Source organism: Oryx dammah, unplaced genomic scaffold (genome assembly GCF_014754425.2).
Source record: "Oryx dammah isolate SB20612 unplaced genomic scaffold, SCBI_Odam_1.1 HiC_scaffold_10, whole genome shotgun sequence".
In the NCBI taxonomy this organism is placed as follows: Eukaryota; Metazoa; Chordata; class Mammalia; order Artiodactyla; family Bovidae; genus Oryx; species Oryx dammah.
Window position 1 is genome coordinate 36688164 of NW_024070194.1, and position 16767 is coordinate 36704930.

The window sequence follows — 16767 nt, forward strand, 5'->3', positions numbered from 1 at the left end:
CCCCGGTTTGATTTCTGGGATGTGAAGGTCCACTGGAGAAGGGATAGGCTACCCACTCCAGTATTCTTGGGCTTCCCTTGTGGCTCAGCTGGTAAAGAATCCGCCTGCAATGCAGGAGACCTGGGTTCGACCCCTGGGTTGGGAAGATCCCTTGGAGAAGGGAAAGGCTATCCACTCCAGTATTCTGGCCTGGAGAATTCCATGGACTATATAGCCCATGGGGTCACAAAGAGTTGGACACAACTGAGCGACTTTCACTTTCCCTAAACTGCAAAGCAGCAGACAAATGTTCAGCATCATGATGACACCACAAATGAAGCTGCAGAACTCCTCACAGGTTCCAAGGGCTGTAGATTATCGAACAGGTTTGCAGGCTTTATCTGTAGGAAGGAGCGGTGACCCTGAGAGGTGCTTTGCCAGAGTCCTCAAGGAGGTCTGACACCTGCCAGGGAGGCTGGGCTCAGGAACTGCCAATACCTCTCCTTCCCAGTGGCCCTCACCCTGGGCCTGGACTCCACTACCTTCTTCCCACATGTGGCAGCAAGACAGTGTTCAGGAGGAGGCTGACCTGCCAGAGTGTATGATGAGAGACTGGAGAAGAGGAAGGCTGAGAACGGGGTCGGTGTGGCCCTTGCCCAGACCCAGGACCACCCCAGGCCCTCACAGCCCTTCAGACGTACCTGGTTGCTTCTGCCGAGGCTTAGGCAGGTTTGTAACGCATGTGTGGGGACACATGAGGACATTGCAGGGGTGAAGTGAGCCCTCCAGGAAGAGCTGCTTCGTTTCTGACAAATGGATGCCCCCAAGTGGGGTCTTGGGGAGGGTGTTTGCTGGAACCAAGGCCAGACAATAAACCCCAACTTGATGTATACTGTCGATTGCCTGGAAAGCCACAAGAGAAAGAAGCATGGTGAATAGACAAGGAGCAAATACTCAGACTGTGCAGAGCACACCACGCAGAAGCACATGCAGCACCCGCGAAGCTCCCATCATGGAGACACTGAGGTCAAGAGGGCAGGTCGCACAGGTCATGGAGCATGTGTGGAACACCACACACGTGAGAACAGACACTGGGAGGAAAAAAGCACGCTCTCAAGGTCCTAACAGGAACTCCTGCTGCGACCTCCACGAGCCAATGGGAGTAGCTCTGCACACCTCTGACCCCTAGGCCGGGTCTGTTTAGCACCCCCCACCCCCCCACCCTGGGAGGCGAGCCCAGGTTTGGCGGCTGATGAGTCTCTGGTCAGAAGGAGGGATAAGCAGAGCACTCAATGGCAATAGGGAAAATGACGTGAACAGGGAGGGGGCTCGGGGCAGGCGCCAGCTACCTGCAGCACCCTGCTCATCCATTGGAAGCTGTCCTCTTCCGTGGAGTCTGGCCTCTGCTCAGCCACAATCACAATCCTTTCGTCGTGCAGGACTGTCACTGAAAACACGGCTATTCTGTGAATACAGACAGGACACGGTGGTGAGCACACACTGGAGATGCTCACAGATGACTGGCCCTGCCATGAAGGGCTTCACAGATACTATGACCACAGAGCTCAGGAGTTCTCAGCACCAACTACTCCCCGGGAAAGGAAAACTGCAGCTTCCACCTCCCAGGTGCTCACCCACAAAAGCACAGGGGAGAAGTCTGACAAAGCCAGGGGGCAAGTGGAGGACGACTGCCACTCTTCTTGTGGAAGCAGCCTGCTGCAGCTTGGCCAATGGGCCTCAAGCTTTGGGACAGACAGGAGTTGTGCAAGTATCAAAACTGCTGAATCTTACTGGGCCCTGCAGTTTGCATCTTGAGTTTGTACCTGCGAAGCAATATTCTCCCAATGAGCAGAACCTTGCCATTGGGGAGCTAATGGTTTTCTGCTAGCCCAGATTCTCTCAGGAGAAGCACAGACTGGCCCTCTGGGGGGTCCTCTGCACAAAGGTGGCTGGGCTACACCCAACCCGAAGCTCTGCGTCTTCCTGCTCCTGCCAGCTCAGCTACGCAGGGCGAAACCCAGAGCAGCTGACTTCCTGCAAATCAGCAAAACCTCAGGAGCCATGGTCAGTGATCCAGCATTGGCTGTGTGCCAAGCAGGGGTCAGGGACACCACCCAGAAGGAACCCACCTGAGGCAGTTTCCAGGCAGTTTATGGCTCATTTGTTACCTTTGGGTGAATGAACTACAGCAAGATAAATGCTTGGTTCTTTTCTTTGTGTAGTTTACTAATTAAAAATATGCTTTTCTAATGGATATTATTCTTTAACTTGGAGAATCTAGTGAAAATACATTTATTGGGCTCAGAAAATTTTCATAAAATTGGACATTAAGAACTGCACAGAATCTCAGAAGTCACAGAGTTCAGGGGCTTCACTGTACAGAGGAGGACACAGAGTCCCATTAGTTTAAGCAATTTTCTGCAGCTTTATATAAAAAGTGTAGCCTGTGGAGAACCATACCAAACACAAAGCACACCCACCTTCCCCTGTAGACGAACTTCATGGGCTCCACAGCCAGTGCTGTGGCCACGATGTCGTCGGCGTTGTGTCTGCGCCCGCTGACCACCATAAGCCCGTCCATCTTGCCCACCACGAACACAAGCCCTCCAGGGCCAACGAAGCCGAGCAAGCCCGTCCTCACGAAGGGGTACTCACTGACCGGGGCCCCTGAGCTCGTCACCGGGAACACCTGGGGACAAGGAACTCTTGAGTGCCTGCTAGGGCCCGACCTCTGCCCTCCTCCGTGGAACCCACTGCTCCTGCTTCCCTCCGCTGGGTCTCTTCACCTGGCCCTGGCGGGAGAAGCCCGGGTCTGCACAGCTGCCATGAGCGCCAGCCTGCGGACACATCCCCTGTCCCCATTCCCACTCTCACAGCTCACCCCCGGCCCACACACAGGGCCCTCTGAAGAGGCCTGCCACAGTCTAACGAACATTAATTCATTCTTCTACTTATAAAACCACAGCATAAAAATGGTTAAATGGAGAAGCAAGGCGCACTTTAAATAACCTCTGTCAGTAGCAAAATGATTCCTGTTCATTACACTGCTGTCTTCCTTACTGGAAACACACTCAAAAACACAGAAAGAGCAGCCCCACCATGAGTTCAAACTCGACCCCTAGTTTCCTCCCACCTAACACATAAGCCACACAGAAAAGAAGATAGGTTTTATTTAGACTGTGTCTGACTCAGTTTCAAGGGCACTTAGAAACCTGAATCCAGACTCAACAGATCTGCCTGTACAAGGCAGATCACATGTGCTCACATCCAAAGTTCTATTTACAGCCCTTTAAAAAATTTATCCCCAATCAACTCATATTTGCTAACATACAACTTAGTCAAAGTGTGCTCCTCCTAAGGTCAGCACACTTGGTGAAATGGTAAGAATTCTGAGAATGTTGGGTCTACCAGGCAGTGTGCACATGTGTGTGCTAACTGCACGCCACACCATGTGCACACAGCACAGACACACGCTTGGGTGGTGGAGGCAGCCATGCAGTGCGAATGCTTGGCCGAGGTGGACGGTGCCCGAGGAGGCTGCTGCCCACTCCCCTCTCGGCAGGGCTGTGCGCTCCCCAGCCCCTACCCATCAGCTGCTGCTCTTTCTAGATGGGTGAGAATGGCAATGAGAAAAAGGACGGGCCTCTAGAGAAACTGTACTTGCTCTTTCTCAGCTCTGGTTATGAGGTGAAAACAAGGCTGCTAAGCCAAATTTATTAAAAGCTATAAAGAATGGCAGGAGAAACTACAACCATTTTAATCACCATGAACATGTTCTATTGAAAAATCACCATCTCCTTTTTACATCTATTCCACACACCTGGCAAAAGCTGTCTGATGGGGCTCACCTGCCACCTACCTCGAAGGTGTTCTTGGTCATACCCGAGAGGCCGTAGTAGGACATGCCTGTGGCCACCGCACACACGCAGAGCTCCCCGACTTCGTCTGTCCTGCACAGCTGGGGAACCCCGTCCGGCTTCACTGAACACATGATGGCTGAATGCAAAACAGCAAGCACAGGTTACTTTAGAGAGGAAGTTGGGGGAAGCTGGAGAGGAGAAATGAATGGATACAAAAAAGAACACAGACAGAAGTAGCATCTGCAGCAAAACCACAAGTAAACGAGAACAGGCCCTCACAGTCCCTGAAGCAGGTTGTGATTTTCTTGTTGCGGTAAAACAGCATTTCACAGCTGTGCGCTGCTGTAAGTTTAGGGTGTAAACGGGATTTACACACCATGCAGACATGAGGAAGACACTGAGAACAGACCACACGGCGTGTGTCGTCAGCCAGCACACACAGCCTCCAGGACACAGTCTGAGCCCTGAAACCAATGAGCACAGCACACCGCTCCAGTCTCTTGAGCCTGTCTGAACAGAAAGCCTCCCTGTCCCATGGGAAGCTCCATCTTTACCTCAGACTCCTCATCAAGGCGGGCCCTGCAGGAAAGGCTGGGGTTGCTAGTTCTCTAGGCTGTGGCTCTGCACCCACACCCACCCTCACCTCCAGGCATCACGAGGCCGACGTCCTGCACGGTGAGTACAGACAGCTTTTCCTCCGAGTCCACCCGGATGACCCCGTAGGTCAGCCCATGCATGGAGAGGACGCCACGGCCTGGGGGCTGGTTGCTGTCATCGGTGGGCCTATGAGGACAGGTTGCGTCTGATTAGAAGCACGTCAGCTGTCTGAACACAGACACGTGTGTCCACATGCCACCTACACACCAAGGCTGCCCCTTCAGGCCCTAAGGGCAGACACAACTGTCACATGCCCTGTGTTTTCTGCTCAGGACACACTGAGGTCTGCTCCTAAAAACTGCTAGACTCCTGAGAAGCATGGAAATCCCACAGGGCTCCTTTGTCTCTCTGCCTTCCCCTTACATGTGTCCACTAGACACCAACCAACTCCTCCACCTTAACTCTTTCCCCCTGCAAGGTCGGATCTTCTAGGTTTGAAAATGGCTAAGAAGGGAAACTCAAGTCTCCAGGAAAAAGAATGACAGCAGTGAGTAGAAATGCCAGACTATGAATGTGGCCTCCAGGTCAGACGTATGCTGAGTGTGCACACTCTCAGCTGTAAGAACTGGCAATTATTTGGATGAGAGACCAGCTATCAAGTGGTTGGCGATTAGGGAAGGTACAGCTTCCCACATCCCGGGTCTGCTGCCGCCGCCCCAGCTCACCTCCACTCGAGTCCTCACTGCTTCCACTCAGCATCTGGTGGTGCTCGCCCTCCATGCCCACCCACTTCCCTGGGGCTCAGGCCTCCTCCTCGCATCTGGCAGGGTGCCTCATGGCCTTCTCCTTCACCCGGGGTGGCTCGTCACCCCACTAACAGCACCTCCATGCCCTCCTCCACAACAGGTACCTTCTAACCATCCACCCAGGCCTCCTCCATGAGGGCAAGGGCTTTCCTCTGGTCACTGCTGAACCCCCACCCCTGGAGTCGTGTCTAGTAAAAAATGTCTGCCGACTAGATCAGTGAATAAATGAAACATTTATAGGATCGTGGGTTTTATCCCTGAAAACGAAAGATTCTTCAATGTGAGCAAAGTGAGAGAGTATAATTTAGGTAAACATCACGTTTGTTTCTCTAATTTCCCAAATATTTTTTCTATAAGATTGCTGGAAAAAGCCAAACGATCTTTTTGGCCAACCCAATACAAACGCCTAAGGTGTTTTAGGACCTAAAATACAAACTATAGATAGCAGTCTGCCATATGGCTTTAAAGCATTTCATGAAGGTTTATAATGAAACTAAAAAACATAAATGGGGAAACAAAAGCTAAAATTTGCAATAACAGGTATTTGAATCAAGTTATTGGTATATTTTAAAAAGAAGCATATATACTAATTACATTTCAATTTAAAAAAAGTAAGAGTCTGAAAATCAAACTATTCCATCTGTAACAATCAAGAAGAGTAGCACTAAAGAATACAAAAGCAAAGTTGCCCAAATAATAAGACCCACATGAAGCCACCTGGAAATGAGCCCCAAACAGTGGAACTGATATTGCTCTCCTGGCTGTACCTTTTCCAAAGGCCCCAATAAAATTGTAAAATGAAAGAGCAGCCTCGCAGAAACCCTAAGGGGGCCAGGATTCCCTCACCCTCATCTTCAGTCTAGACCCCATGTTGAGAGTCAGAATCATCAGCCTGAGCACCTTCTGTGGGCCAAACTGTGTTCCCTCCAGAAGACATGTTCCTGTGCTGATAACCCCCTGTATCCAGAACTTGACTTTATTGGGAAACAGGGTCTTTGCAGAATATAAGTAGTTAGTAAAGGGTTATAGGTCTATAAACCAGGGTGGTTGGCACCACCAGAAGCTGGAGAGATGCCCAGAACAGATTCCCCTTAGAGCTCTAGACGGAGCCAACCCTGCCGACAACTTAACCTCAGACACTAAGACCCCAGAGCTGTTAACTATTACAAAAGCCCAAGCAAATGAACATTCTTAATATAATTTATAGGTAAGACGGTTTTTATTTTAAAAATCCACATGAAGGCAAAATGCTGAACCAGCCAAGACATATCCCAAGTATGGGAAGATTTAAGAACTGATACATTGTGACCAAGAAGCCAGAAGGGAGACGTTCTTTCACGACCTAGCAGTGTATACAGTCTATCTTAGTTATGAGATCCACTTTCCAACATCCAGTATTTAAATATCTTAAAATCATGAACTGCATTTATTACAGGAATTTTTCAGTTATGTCTGTAAAATGCTAGTTATGGGAAGACTGAGTTATGGGAAGACTCACCTAAATGTAAACCAACAGCACTAACTTTGCACTACTGTAATCTATGCCATATATTATATTTAACAGAGTCCCTGCAAGTCAGACATTCCTGGCAGCTTTGCAAAATACATCCAAGAAGGCAACACAGAAGCACCTTAACTACCAGGCACAGTACTTGGCCTTGCTGCTCACTTGCTCACACACCTGCGATCCTGGTTGTGTCCCCCAACCTTTCTGCAGGACCTGCTGTGCCATGGAGGGAGTGGGAGCTGTGCTCAACTGGGTGTTTCATGTGCCAGATAGTCCCATTTACACATCAACTTACTCGTGACCGTGAACCTGCAGAGGCATTGCTACTTTCCCATTTTACAAAATAGAAAACCAAGGCTCAGAAATATTAACTTAGTTGCCTGTGTGAGTGGAAGGGCTTGTGGGGATTCAGACCCACAGACAAGCCCCTGCCCAACCATCTTGTCTCCTTTCCCAACACTTTCCCTGTCTCTGGCCTAGAAGACTAGGCACTTTTTAGTTCACTGTAAGTTTTTTCATGAGATTTTAAAACAGTGGTATGAGTAACATGAGCACACCCTTCAGATGGACATGGTAAGCTCTGCACGAGAACACACGGCAGAAGGCTAAGACTCTGCTCACCTCCAGCCCCACTCCCTCCTCTGGCAGCCACTACCCACGTTAAGAGTGAAGTTTCAGCCTTTTTGGCCCTACTGCCTATAAAATATGTGCACACACAAATGTGTTTACACCAAAGAGAAGCAGAACCCCATGTGCACATTCTTCTGCAACTTGCTGTTCTCACCAAACACCTTACAGAACTTCCCACATGGGTGTGTGCATGTTAACACATACAGGATGTGTCCTAGACACACCAATGAACTAACCTGCTTTAATTATTACATGGTGTTCAATAATATGAACACATTTTTCTTTCATTTAATTTGTATGCATTTGGAAATATTTCTGTACATACCTAGAAAGGGAATGGAAGGATCAAAGAGCATATACATTTAAAATTTAAAAAAAATTTAATAAAGCCTAAATACATTCTCAAAATGGAGAAGGAAATGGCAACCCACGCCAATATTCTTGCCTGGAGAATTCCATGGACAGAGGAGCCTGGTGGGCTACAGTCCCTGGGGTTGGAAAGGGTTGGACACGAGTAAGCATGCACGCACACACCTTCTCAAAAGACCGTGTCACCGTGCAATCCCACTAAGAGTGAATGAATATTACTATGTTTTCACTCACAGTCCATTGAGTGGACTCAGAATGCTGTTCCAAGCATTTTATGTATGTTAACTAATGTCTTCTTCACACAAGCCCATGAGACAGGCATGACCGTTCCTCACTCATAGACAGGACATGCACCACCAGGGCAGCAGTGGTGGGGTTGGCCAGGCAGCATGCCCAGAATGGCTTCAGAACCCGTGTCTTCTACCTCAGTGCTAAGCTGCCCTCAGCCTTACCCGTTTTCACACACCTGTGCTGACACTGATCACCAACCTTATAACTGTTTCCAACATGGTGAGTAAAGTGCATTCCTCATTGTTGTTTCAACTTGTATTTCCAGGATTATTAACCAAGTCAGGTGATCTTTTTTCTCCATTAACACCCTCCTAGGAGAAGGCAATGGCAACCCACTCCAGTACTCTTGCCTGGAAAATCCCATGGATGGAGGAGCCTGGTAGGCTGCAGTCCATGGGGTCACTAAGAGTCGGACACGACTGAGCGTCTTCACTTTCACTTTTCAGTTTCCTGCATTGGAGAAGGAAATGGCAACCCACTCCAGTGTTCTTGCCTGGAGAATCCCAGGGACAGTGGAGCCTCGTGGGCTACCATCTATGAGGTCGCACAGAGTCGGACACAACTGAAGCGACTTAGCAGCAGCAGCAGCAGCAGCAGGAAATAAAAAGTCCAAGGAGATAAACTAGGTGAGGGGAGAAAAACCAATCTCAATAAGCAAGATTTTTAGGAATTTCTAAACACCTACTCTAATAATCAAAACAAGTAAACTAAATAATGGCCGAGGGTGCCACAGACCCAACTGTCAGCTTCCAGGTTCAATTCCAAGATGATCAGTGTGCTTATGCATCTCACACAGAACACAATTACAGGAGGAATCATCCTGGCAATCTCAGGACCACACAGAGCTGTCTTCACACTCTAAGAAAACACACAGCTAGGAATGGCCAATACCGCCATGGTAGAAAAAGGGAAAAGCCCATCTGAAGCCAAAGTAGAGGCCCCGCAAGGAAGGAGCTGATGGAGAAGGCCATCAGTGGGCAGTCTGTACCCACTGTTATTTGTGGTGCCATTTTTAGCCTCTAACACACTCGACATGATCAGCCTTGAGCTGATCACGCTTCTGCAAGGTCTAAAGAAAGAGCTCCCACACATGCAGTAAACACATCAACACTATGCAAAGAGCCAGCCAGGCTCAAACACGCAGAGATGCCAAGTAAGTGGGGTCAAGTCAGCAACAAAGGTTCTGAGGACTTCCGCTGCTGGGACTCAACAAGGTAACTACATCTTCTTAGTGCCACTGCCATCCTCCAAGCCCTCAGCTAGCTGGGACAACAAAGACACAAGGTTGAAACATAGTACTCCCCAAATTAGGAGTTATTTTAATGTAGTTTTGTCCCTTTTTCCTGATGAGAGCAATACATGCCATATTAAAAAATCATTTTAAGAGCTGAGTAACATACAAAGGAACGTTTCTCCCTATATCACATCCTTACCTATTCACTAAGTATGTAGTTAGCAGATTTTTTTTTCTGCTAAATCTATTACTTACAGAGGCTTAATTTTCTCTCAGCCAGAAAAGGGATCACACCATACACACTGTTTACAAGATGTGTTCTTCATTTGTCCTGGTTACTTTTCCCTGTCAGAGAGCAATCATCCAGAACCAGCAGGGAGACAGCCTGCAAGTCTGGGGTTAGGGAGGCTACTTCCCAGCATCTCCCTCTGTGCACATCAGTCTCCATCAAAGCAAACTTCTGTGCTCAATTCAGTGTAACACTAAATACAGTAAAATCAACTCAAATATACATGATCAGGACAATGAGATAACATGGTTACTCTGCTCTTCACTGCTACCTCATTATTTTAATTTAGATGATTATCATCTCCAAACCATTTCATGTTAGAGAAGTTTTAAATTTTTAGCTAAATTTTTAGATAAAATGACGAACAATGTATTTTTATCTCTTATGTTTTAAAAATAAGATTGTGTGTGAAGTCGCTCAGTCATGTTCGACTCTTTGCAACCCTGTGGATTGTAGTCTGCCAGGCTCCTCTGTCCATGGGATTCTCCAGGCAAGAATACTGGAGTGGGTTGCCATTTCCTTCTCCAGGGGATCTTCCCAACCCAGGGATCGAACCCGGGTCTCCTGCATTGCAGGCAGACGCTTTATCCTCTGAGCCACCAGGGAAGCCAAAACAAGATTATGGATCTCCAAACTCTGAAAACCCCCCACTTCATCCCTATAAGCTGTGTTAACTGTTTTTCAGTCTGGATCACTAGTTGGTTTGCCTCTGTCAGAAATCGTCAAATTTCAGTTTCACCTGGGGGCTACATGGTAAGGACAGTTCCACATTTGCTATCTTTGCCCTTTGTTTCCACCCAGCTTTCTAACTACTAAATTAGATGCTCTTTCAAAGTGGAAAATATTTATGGTGGCACAGGGGTATCTTTACCATTCTTTGGAATTACCAACTTAACTACTGTGTTACACACACACACACACACACACCTTTTTTTTTAAACACACACACATACACACCTTTTTTTTTTTAAATTGCCAAAGTGTCATGGTACTGAAAGAATACCTTGTATTTAAAAGGGTCACAAAAAGCTTTTTTAGTTCAATCAACATTATCACAATGTAGCTGTTAAACAATGCACTCTATCATCTATATTTTAGAGATGGAGACACAATCAAAGGCAACCAAGGAGAAACCCAGTCCAGAAAACAACCTACTGGCATCCATCTTGTCCTGGTTTTGTAATTCTCCTGTTGAGTTTAGGCATCATGGATACTACTTCTCCAGTATTTTTTATTCTACAACTAGCCTTCAGAGAGAAAAATACTAACTCTTAATCTGGATGCACACTGCTGGCCCAGACACTGGCCAGGGCCCTGCTGCCAGCTCTCCAGTGCACAGGTACTCCCTGCTCCTTTCCAAGCAGGATCCTGAGGTGACTGTGACCGCCTTGCACCCGAACCTTCCAGGACACTGCCTTTCATGTAGGTGAGAGGCCTGCTGCTGCCTTCAAGAACAGGGACATCAACATACTTAGTGGCCACGGGTGCTGAGCCACCAAACCCGGTGTCTACTCCAGCAGGACCAACTCAGAGCAGCCTCAGAAGGCCAGCCCTCCTGGCTGCCACACCCAGATCCACAGGCTGCCCAAGCAGCTTCCCTGTAACAAGCTGGCTTGCAGATTTACAAACATTTGAACAGAAGACCATCACAGAGCAAGACGTGTTCAGAAAGGGCCAAGGCTCTGAAAGTCTGAGTAGTGGAGGTGCAGCGGCAATTTTTCTTCACTGAGGACCACAGGCCAACCACTCAGTGCCATTTTCTACTTAAATGGACAAAAGCCAAGTGGGCAATCATCTGCTCCAGCTCTTTACTGCAAGTTCAATCTCTTCTTCACCACAGGTCAAAACAAGCTGTCCTGGGAAGGTTATTCGGACAGGACACAGATGCTCAGACAACAGCACAAAGGAAAAAATCAGCTCCCAACCCTTCAAGTGAGAATGAAGGACTCAGCAACAGAAACAGACTGACAAGGCAGCCAATCACTTGTTTTTCGCTTTTTTACCTTTTCTTTTAAAGATCATCCTATGAGTAGCAGACAAAGTGTGAGTGCTGCAATGCTTTCAGTGCTGACTTTATACTATTTAAGAAAGTGTCCAGTTTGTCCTCACTCCCAAATTCACAGGAGCAATGACTAGGCCTCCCGGGCCCCCACGCAAAACTTTAGTGAACAGAATGGATCAAAGCTGTTTTTATTTAATAACTTGCCCTCTTACTTCTTACGTGTGCCAAGTGCACTTCAAGTTTTGGGGAAAAAATAAGCACAAAGCACAAAAAGACAGATTGATAATCCAAAAGCAAGAGCATTCTGTACACACAGCCATGTGCATGGATACCAGACAGAACAGGAATCTGACCTCTAGTCACTGGTCACACAGCCTGTAGAGGAGGATGTTCCAAAAAAATATGAGTGTTTTCACAAGTTTGCTTGAAAATGAACTTAAATATGAACATGTAAGAAACAAGGATGGTGAATGAAACAGGTTCTAAACAAGAGTTTAGCAAGTGTTTTTCTTCTACATTCACCCGAGACAGAGACGCTCTCCCACTTCACCGCCACGCCGTCTGAGTGTGACACCGTCACAGAGCAATGCCCTCCTGCACAGCCAGCACTCACAGCTCAAATGCAGCACATGCAGGTCTTCCCTGGCATTAGAGCATCATTCCAGAGCCCCAGGCTGCTGCCCCACACCATACCTGTGTCCACGCCTTATCCTTCTCCCCTGTCTCGGCCCTTTTCAGGATCAGACTCATGGGGGCGTGGGAAGTAGGGACATGGCCTTTCTGCTGATGCTGCTTTCTCAGAGCATCAGATCACGATACTATAACTTTATGCAGTTAGCTGCACCTAGTCAGTCAAGTGAAGTTAAAGCAAACAAACAAAACCCCACAAGACTTCACTCAGGTAAAATGCAAACCTACATCTTTCTGCTTAGGTGAGTGCACACATCCAGTACACAGACATGCGGGAAAGGGCTGCACTCTTCACAGCCTTTGCTGCTGGTGAATTACAAAGGGTCATTGTAAGTGTACAGCAAGTGACTTTAATGCCTCACTTTACATATTTTCCATTTTTCTTTTATTCATCTATTAACATAATATATACTAAACACCAACCATCAGCCAGACAGAGACAGAGAATAAGCAATAATACACCAGTGAATCTGCCAGCCTGTGAGAAGGAAGCAAATGCTGAAAGGGCATCACAGAGAGTCACGTGAGCATGGGGTGGTCAGGGCAGGCCTCAGCCATGCTGCCCTAGGGGCACACCAGAGACCAGGAGGTCTGGCCACAGGGAGAGAGGATGGGACCAAGAAGGGGCATGACCAGACTGTGTGGCCTTGTGGCTCCTGGTCAGATGGGACAGGAGGGCAGAAAGGCAGGAACTTGGTGAGGTGGTGGAAGAAAGCGCTGGGCTTGGATGTCCCCTGGCAAACTGGACAGGATGCTAGAGCTGGTGGAAGGTGTGGGGTGTGCATGTGGCTGCAGAGGACGGTAAGAGAGGATGGTAGTGGAGGCTTAAACTAAAAATCACGTCTACTCAGCCTCCACCTCTCCTTCCCATGTGAAAGGAGAACTGAGTCCACAGTGGCCAAGACCCAAGAGATGAAGACCAGCCCCCAATTTTCACATGCCCCTGGATCTAGCCTGAACTCCTCATGGACAGGGAGCACAGATGAAGCCTGGGAGGGGGCAGCAGGAGGGGCAATGGCTGCATAAAGCCTGGAGGGGCATGGGGTGCGGGCATGGGGCTGGTATGTCAGGCACGGGAGGGGGCACAGGTTAACTGGTCCACAGTGACACGATCAGTAAGTAGCCTACCCTCCGCCCTTTCTATCACAGGAGGTGGCTGTGAAAATCAACATAAGACTGAAAAGCACTCTTTCAAATGTACACGTTTTGGACCAACTCAAGGTAAATAACACCATGATGAGCACCTGGCTGGTCTTGAAATGCACCCTGAACTGCCCCCTAGAACCTCTCTCCTACCAGGTATGATGGGCATGAAGTTTGTGATTTCAAGTCACGTCGAAACCAAAATGGGGTGTCAGGTAGCACAATGGCGTATTAGCCTCTGTGAGCAGCTCAGCACATGGGAATTTGCTGGCTGTCTGAGGCCAGTCATCACCAGTGCTCTGTTCACTTTACTGCACAAAGGAAACCATTTTCTGAGGCACTGCAGACAGATGTGTGCTGCCTACAGGTGCCGTATCTCCAGAACCACAGGGCACCTCGGACATGACATCACCTGGTCAAAGCCATAAAAGAACACGAAAAAACAGAAGAAGAACTCAGTGAAGCAGAGAGCAGCAATTTATCAGACAGAGTTCAAACTACTGGTCATGAGTATGCTCACTGAACTCGGGAGGAGAATGGAGGAACTAAGTGGGAATTTCCCGAAAGGCACAGAAAATAAAAAGAACCAAACAGAACTAAAGAATAACAGAAATGAAAATGACACTAGAGGGACCCAACAGTTCAGATTAGAGAACGTGGAATGGATCGGCCATCTGGAGAACACAGCAGTGGAAATCATCCAACAGGAAAAGGAAACAGAAACGAAAGACAGGAGGCCAGCTTAGGGGGCCTCTGGGACACCACCAAGCACGCTGATGTTCACAGTACAGGGTGGCAGAAGGAGAGACAGAAACCCTGTCCAGAGAAACGATGGCTGAGAACGTTCCTGACCTGGGAAAGAAGACAGACCTAGAGGTCCAGGAAACACTGTGGGTGTCAGGATGAAATCAAAGAGATCTCCTCAATACACGCTGCAATAAAATGGCAAAGGTTAAAGATAAAGAGAGAATCTTAAAATCAGAAAGAGAAAAGCAACTAGTTACATACAAGGGAAACCACATATGACTATCAGTCGACTTTTCAGCGAAACTCTGCAACCCAGAGGGTTTGGCAAGACATACTCAGAATGCTGAAAGGAAAAACACAGAACTAAGGAGACTCTACCCACAAGGTTTTCATTCAGATTTGAAGAAGGTAGAAGAATTTTACAGAAAAGCAAAGCTGTAGGAGTTCATCACCACTAAACCATTCTTACAAGAAATGTTCAAGGGACTTTTATAAGTGGAAAAGGACATAACTAGAAATAAAAAATTATGAAAGAAAAATCTCACTGGTAAAGGCAAACAGGTAGTGGTAGTGGTAAAGGTAGTAGATCAACCACCTGTGAAGCTAGTAGGAAGGTTCAAAGACAAGAGTAGTAAAATCGTCTACATCCGCAATAAGCAGTTAAGCAACTCACCAAAATGAAAAATGTAAAACAGGACATCAAAAACAAAATGGGGGGGAGGGGGAGTAAAAATGGAGTGCTTTTAGACTGTGCTCAAAGTTACTGAAAACTTAAGTGACCATCAACTTAAAACAGATGCATATATACACAGGTTGAAATATACGGTGCTCACTTCAGCAGCACATATACTAAAACTGGAATGATACAGAGAAGATTAGCATGGCCCCTGTGTAGGAATAACATGCAAATTCAGGAAGCGCTCTGTATTTTTTATACTTAAGGCTGATTCATGCTATTGTATAGCAGAAACCAACATTACATTGTAAAGCAATTATCCCCCAATTAAAAAATACATATATGACATTCATGGCAACCGCAAACCAAAAGCCTGTAACAGACACACAAAAGAATAAGCAGAAAGGAATAAAACATACCACACAGAAACCACTTTTTCTTTTCTTTCACTAATAACTCCTTGCCTTGCCCACCTCCTGCCTAGAAACCTTCCATGTGTACAACCACTCAGAGCTTAAAACTCAACATTCAAAAAACTAATAAGATCATGGTATCTGGTCCCATCACTTCATGGCAAATAGATGGGGAAAAATGGAAACAGTGGCAGATTTTATTTTCCTGGGCTCCAAAACCACTGTGAACAGTGACTGCAGCCATGAAATTAAACAATGCTTGCTCCATGGAAGGAAAGCTACGATAAAACCAGACAGCATATTAAAAAGCACAGACATCTCTTTGCCAACAAAGGAAGGTCTGTATAGTTAAAGTGATGGTTTTCTCAATAGTCACATACAGACATGAGAGTTGGACCACAAAGAAGGCTGAGTGCCAAAGAATTGATGCTTTTGAATTGTGGTGTTAGAGAAGACTCTTGAGAGATCCTTGGACAGCAAGGAGATTAAACCAGTCAATCCTAAAGGAAATCAACCGTGAATATTCACTGGAATGACTGACGCTGAAGCTGAAACTCCAATACCTTGGCTACCTTATGAGAAGAGCCAACTCACTGGAAAAGACCCTGATGCTGGGAGAGGTTGAAGGCAAAAGGAGAAGGGGGTGGCAGAGGATGAGATGGTTAGACAGCATCACTGACTCAAAGGAGATGAGTTCGAGCAAACCCTGGGAGAAGGTGAAGGACAGGGAAGCCTGGCATGCTGTGGTCCATGAGGTCACAAAGAGCTGGACATGACTGAACAACTGAACAGCATGCTAAGCACAGCAGGGGTCCCCAACCTCCAGGATCTAATGCTTGATAATCTAAAGTGGAGCTGATGTAATAATAATAGAAATACAGTGCACAACAAACAGTAATGCACTTGAATCATCCCCAGACCAGCACCTGTCCCTCTCCCCCTCCTTCCCCATCCACGGAAAACTGTCTTCCAGGAAATGTCCCAGGTGTCAAACAGGTCAGGGATTGCTACTCTAAAGCGCATCTCTGGTGTTCAATGAACAGCAGTGTGTATCTGTTAATCCAAACTCCTGATCTATTCTCCCCCCACCCCTTCTCCTTTGGTGACCATAAGCTTATTTTCTCTGTATGTGTTTCTGGGAACTACTGACAAATCCAGACAGGCCCTTGTAGCCCTTCTCACCCTGGGCAAAGTCAGCTCTTATGAGCCGTAACCACAGCCTGTCTCTGATAGGCACCAACGGCTCTGAAGTAGGCGGCGATGCCAGAGTGACCTAGGACCAAGGGCATTGCATTTGCTGACCTTAGCAAGAGCCCCAGCAGCCCAGGTCCACACAGCAGGAGACCCCAGGTCCCAGGTTCCTCTGAAGTGCTGTTGAATAGTTCAAAAGCTCAGAAAACCAGTGTGTTTACTGTGCGGTGTGTGTAGAACTGCCGAAAATGAAGACAACATAAAAACCATGTGTAAAAGGGAAAAGGGGTTGCCACAAAATTTTTGTTTCATCTGTTTACTCTGTTCTGTTGATGTTGATTAG

At 47.3% G+C, this 16767-nt stretch overlaps 1 protein-coding gene and 1 non-coding gene across 4 annotated transcripts in view; one reads left to right on the forward strand and one right to left on the reverse strand.

Annotated features, from left to right (window-relative positions):
- The window catches only part of DIP2C (disco interacting protein 2 homolog C), a 148132-nt gene that overhangs the window by 56867 nt on the left and 74498 nt on the right, over positions 1-16767 (reverse strand). For all 3 annotated transcript variants that reach the window (XM_040247951.1, XM_040247950.1, XM_040247949.1), the window contains 5 exons: positions 4483-4622; positions 3839-3975; positions 2460-2668; positions 1329-1443; positions 681-882 (listed from right to left, as the gene is read on the reverse strand). In XM_040247951.1, the coding sequence (XP_040103885.1) occupies positions 681-882; positions 1329-1443; positions 2460-2668; positions 3839-3975; positions 4483-4622 (803 nt within the window). The remainder of the gene's footprint in view (positions 1-680; positions 883-1328; positions 1444-2459; positions 2669-3838; positions 3976-4482; positions 4623-16767) is intronic.
- On the forward strand, positions 14970-15076 carry LOC120869634. Its single transcript, XR_005722601.1, has one exon. It is a non-coding gene; the product is annotated as a U6 spliceosomal RNA (small nuclear RNA).